Here is a 24,887-nt window from a genome sequence, read left to right on the forward strand (position 1 = left end):
ATGATATATTAAAGTAGCCAACCCCAGTTCTGGAGAGCTATCTGCCTGCACAGTCTAGATCCAACCTGTATCTAATAAGCTGCCTGCCCCCTTACTGAACTCTAATACATCTGATCCAGCCAATCAGAGACTTGGGACAAGGTTGATTAGCTAGAACAGGTGTGGCAGATTGTGTTTGGAACTAGGCTTTGCAGGAAGGTAGATCTCCAGGACCAGGAGACCAAATAAACTATAAATTACCCACTGAACCAATGGAATCACACTCTTTGAAAATGTACATAATATTAGACAGTGGACAGTGTGATGATAGTGTATCATTGTTGTGATAAATTTTGTATTAATATGCTTTTGTGAGCATATCATGAATATTGGTAGCTAACTCAACATGTCCATGCACAGCAAACAAAGCTAGCTTGAATGTGTGCTGCTTTTTGTTCCATTAATCAGTTTTAAGTTTCAAAAGACTCTATTGTCTCTGAGATGGTGACTATCCAGATAGCATGCAGATGTGGGCCACTTCTGGCAAAGATACTGACCCATGGTTGACACTGAGATATGTGGGCCAAAAAGGTTCGAACTGACTGACTAAACAGTGTAGTGTAGTGATTTTGTTGGTTTAAATCAATTTAATTACTTGAACTGAAAAAAATATTGCCAATATTTGTTTATATTTTATATAACACATCGTCGCTGTTCATTCAGAGTCTTGAATTCTTTTCATTCAGAAACGGACGATGCGATGACCTGGTGCAAGACTTCTCTTTATGAAAGTGTCCAAATGTCTGTCTTCCAAAGCAGCTTACGTTTATCTCCAGAACACCTGAGGAGATATCAAAAAAAGGAATGTGCCACACTGCTGAAATCAGTCATAGGGGCAAGAAATTGGACAAGACGTATCCTGTAACAAGAGGAAGTAAGATCCAGAGGTTTACTGCAGTTCATTTTCAAAATATTATATAAAACATCCCCAAAAAAGATTTTCAGCTTGACAAATTCTCACCAAAACTCATCAGCACTACATAATAAAGTTAAAAATCCTTTACTATGTTATTTATTACATTATCTAGAAAACTTGCCAGATTCATGAGCCTCAGTTTAGGCCCAAGACGACCTTTCTATCTTGATTAATTTTATTCTAGTCTTGATTATAAGTTATTTTTTCTATGGCCTAAAGTCTTTCTGTGGCCTCAAGTTGGGTGATGAAGACTGTAGCCTTTCAAATGCACTTGCACTAGGAAGCCCTTCCCCGATTGGACGTTCGCGTCACTGTAGCAACCACAGAACTCGGTATAACTTTGGCAACGAAAATATTTTTTGTCTCCTGCGCTGCGATTGGGTAGTAGTATCACGAGCTGTCCGCCGATTGGGCGTTCGCGTCACCGTAGCAACCAGCAGTGTGCTGACTGTGTTATACATAACTATCATTTATTTGTGTATTTAGTTTTTTTATTCTATTCACCCAAGTTTGTTTTCATTTTTCTTTGTTTCTTGTGTGTGGATATATTTATGCATTGCCTTTTAACTGGAAAAGGTCTAAAATAAATGTTTATTTCTTTGCACATGTAATTTAATCTGTGCCCTTGTTTATGACTGTTTAAATTAATTTTAACAAAAAAATATATAAATTGGTTGCGACCGACGTCATAATTTCAGTCTGTTTGAACGATAGAGCTGCGTATCTCTGAAACAAGCGAAAAATAAAACGCTTTTCCAGTTAGTTTGTTTTGAATCGGTGTAAAACCTCCTGTTTCCAACTGCTGTCCCGCTTCTGTTCAGCTCGCACTGAGTTCGGCCGTTGCCATGGTGACGTAGACCGTCCACTCGGCTGGCCAATCAAGAGCACTGCTTACATGAAATATCAGCCAATCGTAGCAAAGTGATGGGGCTTGTCGGAATACGGGTGGAAAAACAATACGGCCTCGACGGTCCAGGAGGCGGCGCTAATTCTGTGACTGTGGTTCTACAGCCCACTTAGAGCGGAGAAGCAGAAGGTCTGGTCAGCAGTCCCGAGTCCAGCCTGTTAGAGGGAGAAGGTCAGGAGCTGCCCTGCTGAACGTAGGGGTCCCTACTCTGTTTTTCCATTGACCAGTGGAGGAATGATAGGAGAGTCTGAGTTCAGAAAAGCAGGATGTGTAACTTGTGTCAACACAGGAACAGCCTTCCTTCAGACCTGCCTGGAGAGGCTAATGCTAGCATGTGTTTGTGTTATTATTTGACAGAAATGTCTTCATACAATGCCTTGTTTTTTATATATGTCTTCTTGAAATAGAAGGTTCTTCAAGAGTTCTTTAGTAGAGGAAATGTTGTATTTAGAACCATGAGTTCTGTGTAAAAGTATTTCATGCTTACATGGTTTTCTGCTTGGTGAAATGTTTCTGCAGGTTGATGGAGAATGTGTTGTATGTGGTTCTACATGGAACCTTTTGGGGGGAAAAAAGGTAACTATTATTACAATGCCAAGCTTGTAACAATAGCAGAACCCTTTTTGATACTGTACAGAACCACGTTCAACACATTCTCGATCAGTTTGAAGAACCATTTCACCATGCAGAGAACTATTTAACCATGAAATGCTTCTATATAGACATCATGGTTCTAAACAGAACATTTCCTTTACTAAAGAATCATTAAAGAGCCACCTTTTATAAGAGTGTGGTTGGGTTATCAAAACTATATCCGGTGATGGATTAAGTTAAAAGTTTTATGAGCAATTTAAAGCAGTTTTGCTCTTGGGCAAAATTTTGCAAGTTTGCAGGTTTGCTGGAATAGATCAGAGGAGCTTTGTCAAGTATGTTCATAGTAACGCTGTGTGCAAGTGCAGTTTATGTGTTGACAGTAAACAGCATTGTACGCAGAAGCAAAATAGAGGCTTCCCATGCTACACTATGAAACATGAAGTTTTGTGACTTAACAGCAAATTAGTTTGGCTTATCTTGCCAGTACTGAGGCCATATTCACACTGCCGGCCCAAATCTGATTGTTGGCATATCCAGAATATACCCAGCTTGATTTTTTTCATAGTTTAGACAGATTTTTGCAAAATGGATCTAAACCACATTTGGAGGTGGTTTTTAAAGCGATTGTAATTGGATTTTTTCAGATGCGTCTAAGTCTGGACACTCTAGCTGTTCTAATCTGATTTCAAACTGACTTTGCAACGTGACAAAGATGATGTAAAATCAGGGGTGACAAAGTGCTGGGATTAAAGAGGAGCTCCAAAGATTCATGATTATGAAGAGAATTCTGAAGAGTTTGGAGGACGAGATGATGCTCCTCCATCTCTCCTGCATCCCCGTTTGAAATCCACATCACCAGCGTATCTACGTAGTTACTGACGCCTATGTCGTTACCACGTCTGAACACACAAATCTGATCTGATCACTTGCAAAAAAACTGCAGTCCGAACACAGCCTCAAAATAGTTTCAGCCTTGCTCTTCCATGTGCACTGCAAAGCAGATCTCCCACGCACGTAGGCTGGTGATGTCTGGACACACATATCTGATCTGATCACTTGCAATAAAGTATTAATAAAATTTAAATAAAGTTTACATCAATAAAGTATCTATCTATCTATCTATCTATATATATAGTATCTCAGATCTAGCAATTCTGCTGGCAGCTTACTGTATTACTAGTTTACTAATTTGGCTTGATTAACAAACAAATTCCAAAGGCTACATTTAGCTAACACGTCTCCATTATTTCTGATTTTCATTTTTCTACATCATTAGAGCGCACTAGCTGCCTTTTACGCTTATGATGAATAGAACAACAGAAACGCTCCAAATTTGCTTGAAAAAAAATTTAAAGTTTTTGCCTTGTAATTTGCCATTTTAGAGGTGCTTGTTTTATTTTGGGCAGCGATAAAATTTGACTAAACTGTGTGGTGTAACATCCCCCCAGTTGTAATGAGAAATCACAATTTATATTCACAGTTGTAGTTTTGTTAATTTTGCTTATGTAGTCATGATTACATATGTATTTGTAATTTAATATTGCCTGTGTTGGATACAATTCCCAACAGTTTTCATGCTTCTTTTTGCATTTTATGGTATGTTTGGAAACAATATGTATTTTCTTTTTCTCTTTCAGAAATGAATACTGTCTTGCAAGTCTTCTTCTGTTAGTGTCCACTTTTTATCCAGTTTAAGTTTACTTCCACAAACACTGAGGAGATAATTAAAGATCAGGAATGATTAAATATGAGAATATGGAATCTTGCAGAATCTCCCATCCACAACACACGAACGCATCTTGCATGCCAATGCAGAAAAACACAGAGAAGGAGAAAACTCACGGCTGCTTAGAGTGCGGGAAGACTTTTACAACACAGAGTCATCTCAAAGTACACCAGCGCGTTCACACGGGAGAGAAACCGTATCATTGCCCCGAGTGTGGGAAGAGGTTTATCACGCAGAGTAACCTCCATGAACACCAGCGCATTCACACGGGAGAGAGGCCGTATCGCTGCTCAGAGTGCGGGAAGAGTTTTAATCAACAGAGTAATCTCAAAGTACACCAGCGCATTCACACGGGGGTGAAACCGTATCACTGCTCCGAGTGCGGACAGAGTTTCAATCAACAAATTCATCTTCATACACACCAGCGCATCCACACAGGAGAGAAGCCGTATCACTGCTCAGAGTGTGGGAAGGGCTTCAATCAGAAGAGTAATCTCCAGCTGCACCAGCGCATTCACACAGGAGAGAAGCCGTATAACTGCTCAGACTGCGGAAAGACTTTCACTCAACAGATTCATCTCCAACTACACCAGCATGCTCACACAAGAGAGAAGCCACATCACTGTTCATACTGTGGAAAGAGTTTCAGAGACAGACGCCAGCTGCTCACACACCAGCACATTCACACCGGAGAGAAGCCGTTTTGCTGCTCAGAGTGTGGGAAGAGTTTTACTCAACAGAGACTCCTCCAGCTACACCAGCGCATCCACACAGGAGAGAAACCCTATCCCTGCTCCGAGTGCGGGACGAGCTTTAAACAAAAAGTTCATTTACTAACACACCAGCGCCTCCACACAGGAGAGAAGCCGTACCACTGCTCGCAGTGTGGAAAGAGCTTTAATCGGCGGAGTACACTGACGCTACACCAGCGCCTTCACACCGGAGAGAAGCCGTATCTCTGCACAGACTGTGGGAAGAGTTTTACTATGCAGAGTAACCTCCTAACACACCGCCGCCTTCACACGGGAGAGATGCCGTATTACTGCTCAGAGTGTGGGAAAAACTTCAGGCATTTGAACACTTTAAAAGTGCACAAGTGCATCAAGAGGGAGCCAGAGACTTGTGACATTTGAGACAAAAGTTTGTTAAACGTTTATTTTCTTAAAGGTTAACACAAATTATGTAACCCTTTCTTTGATTTATATAGGTTCTAAGCAAGTTTATTAATACTGAAAAAGGCTTTATTTAATCTCTCTGTGTTTCGTATGCTTATAAGATTAGTGGTTATTATGCTTTATCTGTTTAATATTTCTGTGTTTAGTTCAATTGCTCGATAAGTGTCCCTAATAAACTAGCAACATACCCCTAATAGGCACCTCATTAGGTACACCCAAAGTCTTTATAGGAAAGTCTGTTCACTTGGCATCCATCTTTTCAATGCCCCCAGGCAGTTATTTCCAGCCATACAAGACCAGGCTTTTATCGCTTTGTATGAGAAGACACAAAAATACGCAAAATTCAAGGACAAATTACCACTTAAAACATTTTTAAAATCACCTTTAAAATCTAACAAAAATCTCATCAATAGTTTGTAGCATTTGGCTCAATAATGCAAAAACATGACCTTTAGGTCGGGGGATCCCCACTAGCGCCACAACATCCTTGACCCTTCTCCACTCACGGCATAACTGGCAAGCCAATTTACAGCATCTCTGGTAAACCTTCTTGTATCTACGCTCATTCTCCCACCTTTCAAGCAGCTCCACTGACCATATAGTTTCACTCTGTAGTTCTACAGTTACAGACTGTAGTCCATCGGTTTCTCTGCATACTTGTTAACCTGTTCTTCAGTGGTCATAACCACCACAGGACCCCCACAGAGCAGATATTGTTTGGGTGGTGGGTCATTCTCAGCACTGCAGTAACACTGATGTGGTGGTGGTGTGTTAGTGTGTGTTGTGCTGGTACGAGTGGATCAGACACAGGAGTTTTAAACACTGTGTCCACTCACTGTCCACTCTATTAGACACTCCTACCTTGTCAGTCCACCTTGTAGATGTAAAGTCAGAGAAAATGGCTCATTTGCTGCTGCACAGTTTGTGTTGGTCATCCTCTAGTCCAAAAGACTGCAAATCTGGATCTTTAATCCGGTTTCTGGTCCTAGATTTTGTAGCCACTGGTAGTTAGTGGAACTCTTGATGTGTCTGGTTGGCCACCCAGTGTCATACTAAACACTTGGCTAACAAAACTAGTTTCAAGGTCTGGATTTGAAGACCTCTGCTCTAGTCCTTTATCAGTGGTCATAGGATGCTGTGGGCTGGATATTTTTGGTTTTGAAGAACAGAGTGAAAGGGGGCTAACAAAGTATGCAGAGAAACAGATGGACTACAGTCTGTAATTGTAGAACTACAAAATGGTCCTCAATTGTAAGCAGAGCTTGAAATGGATAATGAGTGTAGATACAAGGAGGAGTACTTAATGAAGTGGCTGGTCCAAACTGGGATAATGAAGGTTTCCTTAAGACCTTTTGTGCTCACTATGTGACTGGAACTCAGTTAGTTTATGTTTCTGAAGTGCAAGATAATGTGACTCATCCACAGATTGATTTCATTCGATCTCTTATTATTGTCACCCTGCTCAGATTTTAATTTCTGGTGGCATTAAAATCAACCCACAAACACCGTAGCAAATCTCTCCTTTTCTTTTTATTCTGTGCCGATTTCAAGCTATTAGCCAAGATGCTAGCACAACATTCCTCATATTAGTTATCTTGAGGGATTGAACTGGCTGTATTAGGGAATGCCTTTCCTTTATAAAATCCAATTTGTCTGACCTGTCTGAAATTATGGCTACCAGTTACTAAAAAATTCTGCAGTGAATTAATTTTGTTTTTTTATATTTGCTTAGTGCTACACATCCTAAATTTATGAGCTATTGTGGAGTACCTATCTAAAATACCATTTTAGTATCATCAATAATATCCTATAATGCCATATTGCTATAATGTGCATTCAGTAACCTGCTTTTTCTTGTGTTTTCATTCTGGAATTATTCTTTAAGCATGGTCATAATGGGTTCTGAGAGCTTTCCGCTTAAAAACATATAAAAATAAAATACTATATCTGTATATACACTACTGTGCAAATAAATAAACAAATAAATAAATAAATAAGCCAAGCCCTGAATGGCATAATATTAGGGCTTTAATAGTCTTAACAACAATTCATTAAACAAATTGATACAGTAAGTTAGTATGGGATATTTTTTCCTTTTGATTTCTGTAAGTGTTGAAGTCTTATGGGTGAAGAAGTGCAAACAGCTTTTTACAGACAAAAGAGTATTGATCCACTCAGCACTGACGACTTCAAACAGCTGAAAAACATTGACGAGCTAGTTTGAATTTAATGTGAGACCAAATATTCTCTATAGGCTTTAAATATGGACTCTGACCAGCCAAAACCATCAGTAAAAACATTATATTTTGGGTTTGGCCCTTTTTTGCACAGGAGTGTACATCACCATGATCTGCTTCTGGCAGTTCAAGGGTTTTCAGAATTCTCCTTATTGACAGCAAGAATGAAAATAAAAATTTCTTCCCCTCACATGAATGGCATATTCTTCATTTAAAACAGCAAATCTTGTTAAAAAGGCACAAGTTTGCACATACATTCATCAGTTATCAGGTGGTGAATGATAAGAGAGGGGCACTTTGTGGCGGTCAATTATTTTTTTTTTGTTTTTTAAACCGGGACGACTGCCCCTATTGCTCCACTCTGGATGCAGTGCAGCGGGTCAATCACATTGCTTTTGTGACTTTGTTTAACCCTCTTGCAACCTATGAGTTTAAAAAGTTGCAAGAGAGGGTGGACACCAAATGACTTCCATTTAAATATTAAATCCTGCAGTGCAGCTTACATGTAATAATAACACTATTCTGATTAAAGGAATGAATATATTTACATGTCTATGTATGTTATTGTCCATTGTTTATGCACTCACTTACATTTAAGGATTACCCACCTTTTTTAACCACTTCATCCTATTTAAAACATTCCTGGAACGGCTCCAACCTGTGGCATCATTTCTTAGAACATAACCAGGTTAATTTTTTTGACACTGCCTAACATCTGCATTCCTTTTTCCTGCATTGTTTGAAGTAATTTGTTTTTAGAATTTTGTTTCTCAGTTTGACATTTGGTTAATTTTTGATTTTTGTTCATTTTTTCCCCCGATGACAATAGAACCCACTTTTGTGCTGCAAAAACATACATACATACATACATACATACATATTTTTATTATTATTTTTTCTTTAACTTGTAAGCTGGAAGGTCTGCCAACAGCATAAAAGTTACTCTGTCGGTTTCCATCCATTTTAATAATTTGATAAGGTTTAGGTACAGAAACGTTTTTAATAGTTTCAGGCAGTGCTGCTGTGGTTAATCTTGAGAATTACCAGTAGGGCATTCATTACAGGCTCAGTGTGGTATTTTTAGAGTAGATTAACCTGTTTAAATTCTGTGCCTGAGATTTGAATCTGTGCCTCTTTGGCACAACTGGCAACATTCTTTGCTGAACAACATAGCCAGCTTCAAGTGAGAATCATGAGGAAAGACAACAGCAGCGAAAAGAAGAAAAAAAAAACAGGAAGTGGCATCGGCAAGAACAAAAAAAGAATTTATGTTTATATACCTCAGAGGTCTTCAAATCTGGACTTTGATTCAAGTTTCCAGTCCTGGATTTTGTAATCACTAGGACATCTTATACTAGGTGGCCAACCAGTTACAACAACTGTTTCGTTAACTACGAGTGACTACAAAATCTAGGACTGTAAACTGGGTTAAAAGTCAAGATTTGAAGATCTCTGATAAAGCTGATTTTACTGCAAAAATTATATGCATTAGATCAGTGCTTTCCAATTCAAGTCCTGGTGACCCTATGGTTTCCCTACTTTACACACCTGACTCAGCAAACAAGGTGCTTGTTAATTAGTTGAATCAGGTGAGCTTGATTAGACAAAGTACAAAAATGTGGACAGTGTTGGGTTATCAAGACTGGGATTGGGAACCCCTGTATTAGATGTTTAAATAAATATTTAGATTAGGGGTGTCCAGTCTTATCCACAAAGGGCTGGTATGGCTGCAGGTCTTCACTCAAAATGAGCTGGAGTTCACCTGATTCCCCTTGTTTAATCAGTTCCTCTCAGGCATCAAACATTTGATCATGTGATTTCCTGCTTTGTTGGAATGAAAACCTGCAGCCACATCGGCCCTTTGTGGATAAAATTGGACACCCCTGATTTAGACTATCTTTGTGTACCTTACCACAGGGCTGCCGAGTCCTGGTCCTGGAGATCTTGCACCCTGCAGAGTTTAGCTCCACCCCAAATCAAAGACACCTGATCCAGGTAATGAAGACCATCTGAATATTCAAGACAGATGGTCAGTTGGATCTGAACTCTTCAGGGTGGTGCACTCTTAAAAAAAGTTGGTCATTCAAGAGATCTTTAATAAAGACAATGGTTCTATATAGAACCACAAACACTTGAAGAGTCATTTGCATTGTGAAATGGTTCTTCAGATTAGTGGAGAATGTGTTCTTTGTTCTTCTTGTTGATTCAAGCTTCACATTGCAACAACAGCAGAACCCTTTTTGGTGCTTCATAGAACTGTATACAACACATTCCAGATCAGTCTCAAAAGACATTTGACCATGCAAAGAACCATTTAAGCTTTAAATGGTTCTATATAGAACTGTTCTCTTTACTTAAGAACATTGGTTCAAACCATCTTTTCTAATAGAGTAGATCTCCAGGACCTGGACTGGATGCTACTCCCTTCCCGGGTTAATTTTAACTGTTTTCGGACCTACACATGTACAGATCATGATCAGATGTTCAGATGGAACCACTGTCTATGAAACAAGCTCACATTGTATTTGATCAAAGGAAAGATCACCAGAGAATGTTTAATGTAGGAATGGATTTTTTTTTAAATGCTGTATAGAGTAACACTATCTATAAACATTTCATTATGTTTTAGGCACTGTGAATCTCCAGTGCTGATGAAGCTCTGCTGAGCTCTGCACGGTGATGTGCACCACTTCTCGACTGGCCTGTCAGCTGACTGCTCCAACGAACTACAAACCAATCCTGGCAGAGGGGGCGGGGCTTGTCGGAATCGAGGTGGAATTAAAAATGATTTCCCCAGCTCTGCCAGGCAGTCCAGCAGGTGGCGCTAAATCTGTAGCTGTGCTTCTCCAACCCCAGGAAAGAGGTGACGCAGAAGATCTGATAAGCAGTCCACGCAGTGTTGTTACAGAAGGACAAACGGGAGCTGCGTTACTGAATGTAGGTGTGTAACACTTCTGCACTTTCTACACATCATGTTTTTCAGAGACAGACTCAGAGGAGAGGTTGGGGAGGTGTTCATACTGGGAGTTCTCTCTTATACTGGAGATTCAGTGCAGACGTTAGCCAGATCCAGACATGCTGTCAAATGAGCTTTTGTGTGCTAACATGAAGAGGTGCTTACATGTGTGAGCGCGTGTCCTGCTCTGTTCCATGATTGAATGTGCAGATGGATAAGCAGTGAGTGCGTTTACATGCACTCAATAATCCAATCGTAATCGTATTTCTACAGGTATCTGATTATTCAAACGGTCATATAAACAGTATACTTAGATTTCTTATATCAGAGGAAGGTCTCGGATGACGAAATCCGATAATGAGAGCTGGATTGTAGCTCATTAATCATATTTCTCAGTGCATGCAAACTTTTACTCTGACTTCTTTCAGATTTCTCAGATTGCGCATGTGTGAAACAGACAGCGGTACCGGAAATAAGCAGCGTTGCAGCGATACGCAGCAAAACGCTTTTGGTGAGACGCTGAAACCCAATCAATTTTTGACGAAGGATTTAAATATTCTTCATCTTCTAGGTGATATAATAAAGCTAAAGTGGCGCATTTTAAAAAAAAAAACAAGGTGCAGCATGAAGTTTGAGTTATACATTATGTTTACGTCACGTCTTCTTCTCTGTGTTTATTGGCTGGTTGCAAAGCAGAAATCCAATTACCGTCTGACTCATGTAGACCCGGTGTTTCCCAATTATCTGATTACTCAAGCACATGTAAACACATCTGATTCTCTGCAGTTATCAGGTTATTAAGTGCATGTAAACGCACTCGGTGCGAAACATGCATGTAAAATGCACAGTCAGTGTAACAATGTCACGCTTCAATATGTTGTCTTCATTAAATAGTGTATAATATTTTGTGTTTTGCAAAAAAAATTAAATATTTCAGGAAATTTTTGCTTATACACTTATCTCTGCTAAAATTAAAATGCAAAATTTGCTTTTGAAAAGCGCAGCGCTAATGACTTTGACAGACCTTGCTGTGAAAACATAGCTGGGTCTTAGGAGGTTGTTGTATTATGTGGTTATGAAGGATCAGTCGACTATGTATCAGTATCTGGCGATTTTCATCCCAAATATGCAATCAACAATCGGCTGAAAATTCTCTAACTTAGACGATCCTGAGAGCTGATCAATGATGTAAAACAAATGAACCATCAAACGCAAGATTGAAATACTATTGGCTATGAATTGGTATCAATTGATTTTCATATCTTTTCACTTTTGACTATGGGACTAAAGGCCTGTTCACACTGAGTTTGATTTTTATGGACAAAAAACGCACTACAAGTTTTTAAAATTAACATGTATATTAATGCCATTTTTCACACCAAGTTGGAAACTGACACCGACACTGTGTAAGCCTGCGGTATTGTAGTCTTTAGTCTGTTCTAGTTGTATGGATTTATTAAAATCAAGCTAGCCAATCAGAGCGCCATTGTCATGGTTGCAGCCCATCAAACATGCATCAGGACGGCAGCAGAGCTCTTGCTTGTAGCAGAGCACAAAGCTTATATGACAAGCAGCACACTGACTAAAAAATGCGGAGATTAAAGACAGTATATGGTAGACAAGAGCTGAAGGGCTTTGAATGGCAGTGAGAGTGTTACAGCAACTGTATTTAAATGTTCGTTCCTTTTTCATGAACAGAGCAGCAGGCAGAAGCAGAGCCTCAAATTGAGGAAATACTGAGGATAATCTCTGCAGAATTGCTCGTTATACAGCTATAACTCTTGTAAGAGGTCGCGGGACTCCCAGTGTTAGTTAAAGTGCTTAAAAGATAAAAACTTTTCAGTGTGCTCAGACAGAAAAATGCTTTGCACTTGGTGTGAAAGTCCCGTGACATGACATTTGCATCCCTTATTTTTGTCTGAAAAAATGTGGTGTGAATAGGTCTTAACAGTCCATCCCGTTCTCAAACTGTATTGGCTATCAACCGATCGTGAAGAAAGGCGATCGGTATCGACCCCAAAAACACTGATTGGTCCATCTGTAGTGTTATGTTGCACTTTGCTTTGAATTTTGAATGTTGCTTTTTTCTTCTTTTTCCTCCTCTAGAAAGACCGTTGAAAGTCTTCTCTGGTTTCTACGTCCACTTACATAGATTAAATTTAACTCTCAGACACCAAGGGGCAAAATGTCACACACAGTGTAATTCAGAGATTAAAGCTGAGATAATGGAATCCACAGGAAGCTCCAGTTCCCAGCAAATATCCTCTGGTACTCTCCACATGCAGACAAATATGGGCAAAGAGAAAAAACACTGCTGCTCAGAGTGTGGGAAGAGTTTTTCAGGACAAAGTAATCTTAGAAAACACGAGCGCATTCACACAGGAGAGAAACCGTATCACTGCTCTGAGTGTGGGAGGAGTTTTACTCACCCGAGTAATCTCAAAGCCCACCAGCGCATTCACACTGGAGAAAAACCGTATCACTGCACAGAATGTGGGAAAAGTTTCAATCAACAGCGTAATCTCCTTCTACACCAGCGCATTCACACAGGAAAGAAGCCGTATCAGTGCTCAGAGTGTGGGAAGAGTTTTACTCATCACAGCAATCTCAAAGTACACCAGCGCATTCACACAGGAGAGAAACCGTATAACTGCTCAGAGTGTGGGAAGAGTTTTAATCAAAGGGTTAGTCTCCAGCTACACCAGAACATTCACACAGGAGAGAAACTCTATCACTGCACAGAATGTGGGAAAAGTTTCAATCAACAGCATAATCTCTTTCTACACCTGTGTATTCACACAGGAAAGAAGCCGTACCACTGCTCAGAGTGCGGGAAGAGTTTTACTCAGCGGAGTCACCTCCAAACCCACCAGCGCATTCACACAGGAGAGAGACCGTATCATTGTTCAACCTGTGCAAAGAGCTTTAGAGACAAAGATACTCTCAGAAAACATGAGCGCATTCACACAGGAGAGAAGCCATATCACTGCTCAGAGTGTGGGAAGAGTTTTACTCAACAGACTATTCTCCAAACGCACCAGCGCGTTCACACTGGAGAGAAACCCTATTACTGCTCAGAGTGTGGAAAGAGTTTTAATCGACTGTGTACTCTCAGGGATCACCAGTATATTCACACAGGAGAGAAACTGTACTCCTGCTCAGAGTGCGGGAAGTGTTTCAGTGAAAAGAGTGGTTTGATAGTACACCAGCGCATCCATACTGGAGAGAAGCCGTATCACTGCCCAGAGTGTGGGAAGAGTTTTGCAGACAGAAGTCATCTCACAAGACACCAGCGCATTCACACCGGAGAGAAGCCGTATGGTTGCTCAGAGTGTGGGAAAAGTTTTAGAGACAGCAGTCATCTCCAGAAACACTGGCGCATTCATACCGGAGAGAAGCCGTATCACTGCTCAGAGTGTGGCAAGAGTTTTAGAGACACAAGTCATCTCCAGAAACACCGGCGTATTCATACTGGAGAGAAGCCGTATCACTGCTCAGAGTGTGGAAGGAGCTTCAGACATTTGAACACTTTAAAGATACACAAGTGTATTAAGAGAGAGGTGAAAAATTCTTGACACCTGACACCTTTTATTTTTGTATGTTTATTTCTTTGTCATTTATGATCCAAGCATGTAATGTACTGTCCTCTTACAGTCTGAGCAGGAATTTCTGTACCTCATTCTTCTTTTCAATGACCAAAAAAAGTTGTCTGTGAACGTCTGTCAATCTCTTTGCTTCTTTGGTCTAAAACGTCTAGAGATAAAGGGAAGGATTCGTGAAACTCGGTGGTAATTGTGCTGCACCATGCGAAATGTCCTATTCATAAAGTCACCTTAACAGTGATCAGCACGCCAGTCTCTCTTTTTCCACTGTGGTACTTTTTGTGTTTTCTAGGCAGCAGCCAATAAAAATGGAACAAGTTAATGACCCGATTAATTACGACCCGGTTAATGACGAAAGCACTTGTTTGGGTGCCAAAATCGCCATGCTACAACTACTATGACCCCGTTTACACCTGGTCACTCCATGTGACTAGTATTTGAATCATATCCTGATAAGATTGTGTGGCCTTGCATGTGGCTACTTGGGCCTTGTTCAGACTGCCAGCCCAAATCCAGTTTTTGGCATATCTAAATTGTATCCAGATTAATTTTTGATCATCTGGACAGCAAAAAAACCACATGAAATCTGATTTTTGCAAATGGAATACAAACCACATTTGGAGGTGGTTTGAAATGTAAATCCAATCATTGTTACAGATGCATCTTGGTCTGGCCACTCTGGCCGCTGAAAATTGGATTATCTTTTGTGTCACTCACGTGACAAACGTTAACAATGTCAAATCCAGAGTGACTGAGATTCAAGGTTTGAGTGATCATATTTGTATCTGTTTTAAATGCATCTTGGCTGCATTTACATTTGCATTTTTATGTGGCCTCATCCAGATATAATCCTGATATTCAAAATGCATGAAGTGACCAGGTGTAAACAGGTTCTAACAGTTTGCCAATAATTCAGGACAAGTTTTGGCAGTCTTGTCATTGTCACCCTGCTTAGATTTGAATTTCTGGTGACATCAACCCACAAACACTGTAACAAATTTCGCCTCTTCTTTTTACTCCATGCGCATTTCAAGCTGTTAGCCGAGATGCTAACACAACAGCCAGAGCCTGCCCTCACATCAGTTATCTTGAGGGATTGAATTATGCATTAAGGAATGCCTTTACTTTGGTGATCCACATTGACTGACCTGCCTGAAATTTGGCTACAAGCTACTAAAAATATCTGCAGTGAATTTCATATTTGTTTAGTAGTACAGATTCTAAGCTTCTGTGCTTTTGTAGAGTACGTACCTGAAATAACCTTTTAATAATGTCAGTAATATTTTATGATTTCATATTGCTGTAATGTGTGAAGTAACCTTTTTTTCACCTGTGTTTCCTTTCTGGGATTATTCTTTAGGTGTGGTCATAATGGGTCCTGAAACCTTTTAGCTTAAAAAAATAATTCAACTCAAAAACATTAAATATTATATGTGTACAAGGACCAAAATAAAAATGTATTCTAGTCTCACAAATGGCTTATTCTTTATTTAAAACAGCAGATTTTGCCAAAAAGGGAAGAGTTTGCATGCACGTTCATCAGTGTTGTGCTCTGAGGTGGTGAAATATAGGAGAGGGGCACTTGGGGGCAATCAATTTATTTGTTCATTATTTGTATTTATTTATTTAGTTTTATTGGGGCTACTGCCCCTATGGCTACCCCCGGATCCGTACCTGGGTGCAGTCTGGCTGGTAAAACAGAATGTTTCTGTGACTTTGTTTAACTCTCTCACAACCTGTAAGTTAATATGACTTTCATTTAATAATAATAACATTATTCTAAATAAAGAACACATGCTTAGTTTATGTATGTTATTGTCCATTGTTTGGGCACTCACGTTTAAGGGTTACCTACCTTTTAACAACTGCATCCCTGTTTGAAACATGCCTCTAACACTGACTCTGCTTCTGTATTGCTTTCTCCTGCATTGCATGAAGCACATGGCCTTTTTTTATTTAAAAAATTGCTTCTAACTTTTTAGATAATTTTTGTCTTTTTCCCCCAGTGACATTACATCCCACATTTATTCTGTATAGTTTGTGCTTGATGTCATGATAGATGTCACATAAAATGTAATTTTTTAAAAAATTTAAATTAAATTGAAAAACTGCATCGAAGTTACTCTCGATGTGATATTTTTAAAGTGGATTAACCTGTTTAAATTCTGTGCCTGCAGTATGAATCTATGCCTGGTTGGCACAACTGGCAACTTTCTTTGTTGAACGACACAGTCAGCTTCTTATGAGATTCATGAGGACAGACAAAAACCATGAAAATGGAAAAACTAAGTGGCACAGGCAAGAACCAAAAAAAAATTATATTTATACAATTAATTTTCTTGCCAGAATAATGTATTATATGTCCAAATATTCAGACTGTCTTTGTAAACCTTACCACAGGGCTGCCCAGTCCTGGTCCTGGAGATCTTCCACCCTGCAAAGTTTAGCTCCACACATAATCCAAGTAATGAAGACCATCTGAATATTAGAGACAGGCGTGTTGGATCTGAACTCTTCAGGGTGGTAGATCTCCAGGACTCTGGCCTTACCAGGTCAGTTCTGTTTATAGGCATCTAGACATCTACAGATCATGATCAGACGTTTAGATGGAACCGCTGTCTCTCTAACATGCTCACAGTGTACTTGATCAAATGAAAGATCACTAGAGAAGGTTTAAAGGCACAACAACCACCAGGAACCTGAAGTGGGACAGCAACATCAGCTCAATCGTCAAGAGAGCCCAGCAGAGGATGTACTTCCTGCGTCAGCTGAGGAAGTTCAACCTGCCCCAGGAGCTGACGGTGTGGTGCTACACAGCCTTCATAGAGTCCGTCATCACCACATCCTTCACAGTGTGGGGCAGCTCAGCCACCAAGCATGACCTCCACAGACTGCAGCACATCATCAGGTCTGCAGAGAGGAGAATTGGGGTTAAGTTACCCACATTGCTGGAACTGCATGACTTCAGAACCAAAGAGCATGCAGAGAAAATCTTTGCTGACTCGTCCCACCCCTGACACCACCTGTTCCAGCTCCTTCCCTCAGGCTGGAGCTTCAGCCAGATGAGGATTGGGACATCCAGACTACAGGGGAGCTTCTTCCCACAAGCCATCACTCTCTTGAACCATTAAAATATTACCCATAAACAATATTCCAGCTGCACTTCTTAAATGTATTGGTCTATAGTATATTTAAGCAATAGAACATGAGTGGGAGTGTGTTATCATGAAATAACATCAGAACCTCGAGTGTTTTATTGCTTTTATACAACAGTTAAATAAATAAAGTAATAAATTAATAAACTGGGCCGTGAACGCGGCGTTTCATATGTTTCAATGTTTGCAGTTTCTTCCGCCAAATTATAGTTCCTTAACAATCAGCTTGTTGCTACATCAGAGTAACGAACTCTGCCCACTCACTGCACAGTCTGCTGTAAGCCTCGCCTTTTGAAGTACGGACTGAGCCATAAAACTGCCACAATATCAAGTTCAGCTCAGTTTTGTCAATTTTTGCCAGATCAGTATTAATGTTATTTTGTTCCAGCCAGTCTGTAAAGCATCTTACAGCCCATTTAGTTTGGCGAATGGTATTGGGTTCATTTCTGGCTGATTCCAGGTTGTTTAGCTGTTCTTCTGTCACAGCTGCCGACTGAAAAGCTGCTCAGTGGTGATGACAGTTTGGGAATTTAGTGTTGTCTCATCTTCAGAGTCTGACCAAATTGGCTGTCGGTCAAATGTGATCTTAAAATTGTCCATTTTCTGTTTGTGGCAAAGTAAGAAGTAAAAACGTTCAAATGGCTTGAGCGTCTCCTACAACTGTCAACGTCGTCTCAGCAGAGTGATACAGTGTTTGTGAAAAAGACATGATGTTATGGTGAAATAACAGCAGGGTTAGAACGCTTCTCAACCAATCAGCTTGCATGGCCGGAACGAACTGTTGTATAAACTGCTGTGTAACACTCAACATTCCATCCTCTGTATCTACCATCTCACACCAGTGTTTCTTCTTCTAGCACCTCACTTACCTGCCTTATTACCCCACTTATCTGACTGTTACCTCACTTACCTGCCTTATTATCCCTCTTATCTGACTGTTACCTCACTTACCTGCCTTATTACCCCACTTATCTGACTGTTACCTCACTTACCTGCCTTATTACCCCACTTATCTGACTGTTACCTCACTGATCACTTTTTTGTCACTGTACATCTTTTAACTGCTGCTGCACTCAGTACTTTAACTTAAGACACATACTTTACAAGGTTTACAGGTGTGACTGTGTGTGTGATGGTCTGAGTGTGCGGGAGGAATGCACATTCTATTCTATTTTATTCTTGTTTTGTATTTTTGTTATTTTTATTTACCTTTAATTTATTTTATCTACTACTGTAAAATGTTTGTCTGATACTGTGCACTGTGAGCCCCTGTAACCAAAACCAAATTCCTTGTATGTGTAAGCACACCTGGCCAATAGCTTGATTCTGACTCTGATGTAGGGATTTTTAAATGCAGTATAATATACTGTATATTACTGTATATTTCCTTATGTTTTAAGCACTGTGGGTCTCCAGTGCTGATGAAGTTCTGCTGCCACTTCTCTACTGTCCTGTCAGCTGACTGCTCGAACTACCAACCAATCCTGGCAGAGGGGGCGGGGCTTGTCGGAATCGAGGTGGAATTAAAAATAACTTGCCCAGCTCCGTCAGGCTCCAGGGTCACGTGGTTGCAGTGTGAAGCCCCTGCAGTTCAGCAGGTGGCGCTAATTCTGTAACTGCGCCTCTCTTGCCCCAGTAAAGAGGTGACGCAGAGGATCTGACCAGCAGTCCACGCAGTGTTGTTATAGAGGGACAAACGGGAGCTGCGTTACTGAATGTAGGTGTGTAACACTTCTGCACTTTCTACACATCACGTTTTTCAGAGACAGACTCAGAGGAGAGGTTGGGGAGGTGTTCATACTGGGAGTTCTCTCTTATACTGGAGATTCAGTGCAGACGTTAGCCAGATCCAGACATGCTGTCACATGAGCTTTTGTGTGCTAACATGAAGAAATGCTTACATGTGTGTGTGCGTGTCCTGCTCTGTTCCAGTATCGGTTTTTGTAAACATTAACCATGAAAACTAACACCGTATTGAATGTGCAGATAGATAAGCAGTGCGAAACATGCATGAAAAATGTGCAGTTAGTATAAATGTTCCATGTTTATATCACTTAATGTGGTTTTGAAGTATTTTAATATTTCAAGACTTATATTGCCTTGATTGAATAATAAGTAATATTTAAATAAAATACATAAATAAATAATCTTTTCATAAAAATAATAATAATTTAATACACACACACACACACACACATATATATATAGAGCGAGAGAGAGCTGCTGTTAGAACAAAAGCTCGTGTCTCTAAGGAGGAAGGAAAAATATTCTTAACTTTGAATGGACATTAATGAAACGATTTTTTTCAAGTAATTTTGGAGTCTTTTTATTTGTCAGTTGATCATGAAATTTTGCCATGTTGTAAAGGTAACTAACTGATGTTCTTCTCTCACGGAGATCATAGCAACACTTTGACAAATGATTGTCATTAAATCGTTTGTTGCTACATCCACAAATGCAAGTTAAGACTGTACTATGCACAATGGAAATGATATGTCAAAAATGTCCAAAAACGCCACCGACTTCTCTGGGCCTGAGCTTATCTGAAATGGACAGATTCATAGTGGAAATGTGCATTGTAGTTTGACAAGTAAACATTTTGGATTGTTTATGGATGTAATGGGTATTACTTTGTCCAGGTGAAAGAAGTAAAAGTACCATGCAAATTGTTATCAGTGTAAAGTTCAAAAGCACCATTAACACTAAAGAATGGAAAAAATTCTGATTTCAAACCTTTATTAGTTTGCTTCTTCAGTCCCCCAATGATTACAAGTGTTGTTAAAAGGACAGGGATGTAACACAATGATAAACATCTCACAACATTTTGGAATGTGTTGCAGGTATTTGGAATGAGCATATATTTACAAAAAAAAAAAGTTCATAAGGTAAAAAATCAAATGTAGTTTCTTTCTACTGTCTAACAATTGTCATAATTATGTACATTCCTTAACAGTTTTGTAGTATCGTCATAAGACCCCAGTTCCTTGTACACATCATATTAGTGTTTAGTGTCTGGAACATTAAATATTTAGTTATGGCAGTGGCATGCCCGCTGTTCTGTCATGGTGATAGCTGCAGCCCTTGTTAGAACAAACAAGAAATGTTCCACACTTTCCTCATATAATCTGTTGTGGGGTTCATTAAAAAATTAATTGCCATCAGAAAAAGGTAGTCAAGTAGGTGCTCGCCAAACATTTGTGCTCAGGGACCTTTGACTTGATGATTCGGATCTGTTCAGAATGAGTCATTGATTTTAAAATGCTACAAGAAAATATACAACCCTATTTCCAAAAAAATTGGGACACTGTGCAGAATGTAAATAAAAATAGAATGCGATGATATGCAAATCGTGTAAACCATATTTTTTAAGGAAAATGCTACAAAGACAACATATCAGATGTTGAAACTGAGAAATTTTATTGTTTTTTAAAATATTTATGCCCATTTTGAATTTGATGCCAACAACACGTTCCAAAAAGTTGGGACGGGGGCATGTTTACCACTGTGTTTCATCACCTCTTCTTTAACAACACTCTGTAAGCGTTTGGGAACTGAGGAGACCAATTGCTGTAGTTTTGAAAGTGAAATGTTTTTCCATTCTTGTTTGATATAGGATTCCAGCTGCTCAACAGTTCAGGGTCTCCTTTGTCGTACTTTTTATTTCATAATGCACCATATGTTATCAGTGGGTGACAGGTCTGGACTGCATGCATGTCAGTTTAGCAATCTGACTCTTTTAATACAGAGCAATGCTGCTGTAATACATGCAGAATGTGGTTTGGCATCATCTTGCTGAAATAAACAAGGCCTTCCCTGAAAAAGATGTTGTCTGGATGGCAGCATATGTTGCCAAAATGTGTATATATCGTTCATAATTAATGGTGCCTTCACAGATGTGCACGTCACCCATGCCATGTGCACTAAAGCTCCCCTGTACCATCATGAATATTGGATTTTGAACTGTACGCTGATAAGCTGAGTGGTCTTTAGCCTGGAGGACACAGTGTCCATTATTTCCAAAAAGAATTTAAATTTTTGATTTGTCGGACCACAGGACACTTTTCCACTTCCCCTCAGTCTATTTTAAATGAGCTCAGGCCCAGAGAAGGCAGCAGTGTTTTTGGATCCTGTCTATATACGGTTTCTTTGTGTTTTAGAGTTTTAACTTGCATTTGTGGATGCAGCGACAAACTGTTTTCACAGACAGTGGTTTTCAGAAGTGTTTCTGAGCTCCTGCAGTGATTTCCACTACAGAATCATGTCTGTTTTTAAAGCAGTGCTGCCTGAAGGCCCTAGGATCATGACCAGCAAATACTGGTTTTTGACCTTGTCCCTTGCATACAGCGATTTCTCCAGATTCTCTGAATCTTTTAATGATATTATGTACCGTAGATAATGAAAAGCAAAAGTTCTTTGCTATTTTACATTGAGAAACGTTATTCTTGAATTGTTGCACTATTTGATTGTGCAGTCTTTCACAGAGTGGTGGACTCCTCCTCATCTTTACTTCTGAAAGATTCAGCCTCTCTCAGATGCTTTTTTATACCCAAGCATGTTACTAACCTGTTGCTAATTAACCATCAGGTGTTTTTTTTAGCATTACACAACGTTACCAGCATTTTGTCGCCCCCATCCCAACTTTTTATTACATGTTGTTGGCATCAAATTTAAAATGGGCATATATTTTTCAAAAAACAATAAAATTTCTCAGTTTCAGCATTTGATGTTGTCTTTGTATTATTGTCAATGAAATATAGGGTTTAGATAATTTACACGTCATTGCATTTTTTTATTTACATTTTGCACAGCATCCCAACTTTTTTGGAAATGGGGTTGTACCTGCTGTCCTTATAGCAAGAAATACATTTTTTCATAAACTACTGCATGCTTAAAAATGTTGTTCATGACTTTGTCAGTTACAACCATTAGTCATTAATAGCAAAGAGAAATGAAAAATACCCTAAAAATATAGTTGGATCTTATGAGGTTGTTGTAATATGTTGTACTGTGCTTTAATTTTGAATATTGCCTTTTTTCCCTTTTCCTTCTCTAGAAATGAATGATGTCCTGTTGAAAGTCTTCTCAGGCTCCTAGTGTCCACCAAGGTAGTTTAAATTTAATTCTCAGACACCAAGGGGAAGACGTCATTGTGCTGAATTCAGTGTAATTCAGAGATTAAAGCTGAGATCATGGAATCCAGAAGAAGCTCTAGCACCCAGCAAACATCCTCTGATAGTTTACACATGCAGACAAATATGGGCAAGGAGAAAAATCACCGTTGCTCAGAGTGTGGAAAGAGTTTTTCAGAACAAAGTAATCTTAGAAAACACCAGCGCATTCACACAGGAGAGAAACCCTATCACTGCTCTGAGTGTGGGAGGAGTTTTACTCAGCAGAGTAATCTCAAAGCCCACCAGCGCATTCACACTGGAGAAAAACCATATCACTGCACAGAATGTGGGAAAAGTTTCAATCAACAGCGTAATCTCCTTCTACACCAGCTCATTCACACAGGAAAGAAGCCGTACCACTGCTCAGAGTGCGGGAAGAGCTTTACTCAGCGGAGTCACCTCCAAACCCACCAGCGCATTCACACAGGAGAGAGACCATATCACTGTTCATGCTGTGCAAAAGGTTTCAGAAACAAAGATACTCTCAAAAAACATGAGCGCATTCACACAGGAGAGAAACCGTATCACTGCTCAGAGTGTGGGAAGAGTTTTACTCAACAGACTATTCTCCAAACGCACCAGCGCGTTCACACTGGAGAGAAACCCTATTACTGCTCAGAGTGTGGAAAGAGTTTTAATCGACTGTGTACTCTCAGGGATCACCAGTACATTCACACAGGAGAGAAACTGTACTCCTGCTCAGAGTGCGGGAAGGGTTTCAATGAGAAGAGCTGTTTCATATTACACCAGCGCATCCATACTGGAGAGAAGCCGTTTCACTGCCCAGAGTGTGGGAAGAATTTTAGAGACAGAAGTCATCTCAGAAGACACAAGCGCATCCATACAGGAGAGAAGCCTTATGGCTGCTTAGAGTGTGGGAAAAGTTTTAGAGACACAAGTCATCTCCAGAAACACTGGCGCATTCATACTGGAGAGAAGCCGTATCACTGCTCAGAGTGTGGAAGGAGCTTCAGACATTTGAATACTTTAAAGGCCCACAAATGCGTTAAGAGGGAGATGAAAAATTCATGATATTCATGACACATGATGTTATTAATTTTTTGCTATTTTAGATGGATTCTGGTGAAGACTCTACAGAAACTCTACAGTTTTAATTTGTATGCCGGGAAGGTTCACTTTTGTGAGCCCAACCACCAAGAACCTACGACAGCCATGAGAGGCAGCAGGAAAGCGGTGCCCGATCCCAGATGACATCCGTGAGTGATGACAGGAAGAGCGATGAGCAGAAGAACCAGAAAAGGACTGAAGAGCTGAAAAGTTTGTGTTAGAGAAAATTATGGAAAAGTCAAGCTTGAAGCCACTGAAAAGTGGCAAGTTTTGGTTTTGTTTAACTGAGAGTTTTGTTACTGTCCTGTGTGTACAACTAAAATGTGACCTGCAACTGTCAACCCTGCCTCAAGCATCCTTCTTTCTTGTGGGGTAACACATGGTGTTCTACATTGGTGCTAAAACCCAAGAGAAGGATGTGGACACACTCTTTCCCTTGCCTTTCTCCCCCTCTGCTTTCCCATCCCAGCCCCTCGGAAATGAGGAGCCTTTTTGCTGCCTATCCCAGCTCTTCAGCTGCAAACGGCTCCCCTTCCCATGCCCCTACCCCTTTCCCGGATCTGTTCTCCTGCCATGCTGTGCCTCTTGCCAGGAGAGGATGTTCCCTCATGCTGGGTCCCCATGCTGGGAGGGTGTCCTTCAGGTGCCCAATCCCTGGGCACCTATGACAGCCGTGAGATGCGGTGAGAAGATGGTGCTTGAACCCCACACCCAGATGACAGCCGCGAGTGATGATAGGAAGAAGGATGAGCAGCAGAAGCAGAAAAGGACTGAAGAGCTGAAAATCTTGTGTTTGAGAAAAGGACTGAAAACTCTAGTTTAAAGCCACTGAAAACAAGCAAGTTTTTCATTCCACTTGGCTGTGATTTTTGTTCATGTTTTTTGTGTAAAATAAAGCTAAAATGTGACCTGCGACTCTCAACCCTGCCTCAAGCATCCTCCTTTCTCCTGGGGTGACACATGGTGTTCTACATTGATGCCAAAACCCAAGAGAAGAATGTGGATACGCTGAAGGACAAAGCTATCCAGGCACATACACACCTGCACCTGACCAGTTGGCAGGAGCTGCAAGCTGTTATTCAGGAGGCTGCAAAGTACTGGAAGCAGCTGGAGGAGCAGCAGGTGGCAAACCATCAGGTGGTCAGGAACCTAATTGGCGAAGCGGCATCCCACCGTGTGTCCAGGGGCAGGAGTCCTCTCTTCCCCAATCACCCCACCCATCCCATCCTGCTCCGAGAAGGCCCAGCGTTTTCCCTCTCTGACCTCCCATCCCTGTTCCAAGAAGACAGGATCTCTCTCTCTCTCTTTCTCTCTCTGCCCTCACATGCCTGCTCCAAGAAG

General features: G+C 40.3%; 1 protein-coding gene across 3 annotated transcripts; it reads left to right on the forward strand.

Moving 5' to 3' along the window:
• Window positions 1-1,960: 1,960 nt before the first annotated feature.
• Window positions 1,961-23,953, forward strand: LOC118826337 (zinc finger protein 501-like). 3 transcript variants are annotated; one of them, XM_036597286.1, is made up of 4 exons: window positions 1,963-2,055; window positions 4,094-4,758; window positions 4,927-5,203; window positions 12,844-15,958. In XM_036597286.1, exons 2-4 carry the CDS (start codon window positions 4,194-4,196, stop codon window positions 14,123-14,125), a joined length of 2,124 nt encoding a protein of 707 aa, XP_036453179.1. In that variant the 5' UTR covers window positions 1,963-2,055; window positions 4,094-4,193; the 3' UTR covers window positions 14,126-15,958. The 3 variants fall into 3 exon arrangements, with proteins under 3 accessions (XP_036453177.1, XP_036453179.1, XP_036453178.1); XM_036597284.1 differs by lacking the exon at window positions 12,844-15,958 and having other exon boundaries at window positions 1,961-2,033; window positions 4,094-6,122; XM_036597285.1 differs by lacking the exons at window positions 1,963-2,055; window positions 4,094-4,758; window positions 4,927-5,203; window positions 12,844-15,958 and adding exons at window positions 18,941-19,024; window positions 22,361-23,953.
• The last annotated feature ends 934 nt before the right edge of the window (window positions 23,954-24,887 follow it).

The sequence above is a fragment of the Colossoma macropomum genome, unplaced genomic scaffold, assembly GCF_904425465.1.
Source record: "Colossoma macropomum unplaced genomic scaffold, Colossoma_macropomum, whole genome shotgun sequence".
Taxonomy (NCBI): domain Eukaryota; kingdom Metazoa; phylum Chordata; class Actinopteri; order Characiformes; family Serrasalmidae; genus Colossoma; species Colossoma macropomum.

Coding starts and splice junctions, on each gene's coding strand:
- LOC118826337 (XM_036597286.1), top strand. CDS start 4,194: ATGATTAAATATGAGAATATGGAATCTTGCAGAATCTCCCATCCACAA. Junction 4,759..4,926: donor GACTTTCACTCAACAGATTC/ATCTCCAACTAC, acceptor CTCAACAGAGAC/TCCTCCAGCTACACCAGCGC. Junction 5,204..12,843: donor CTAACACACCGCCGCCTTCA/CACGGGAGAGAT, acceptor GCAGACAAATAT/GGGCAAAGAGAAAAAACACT.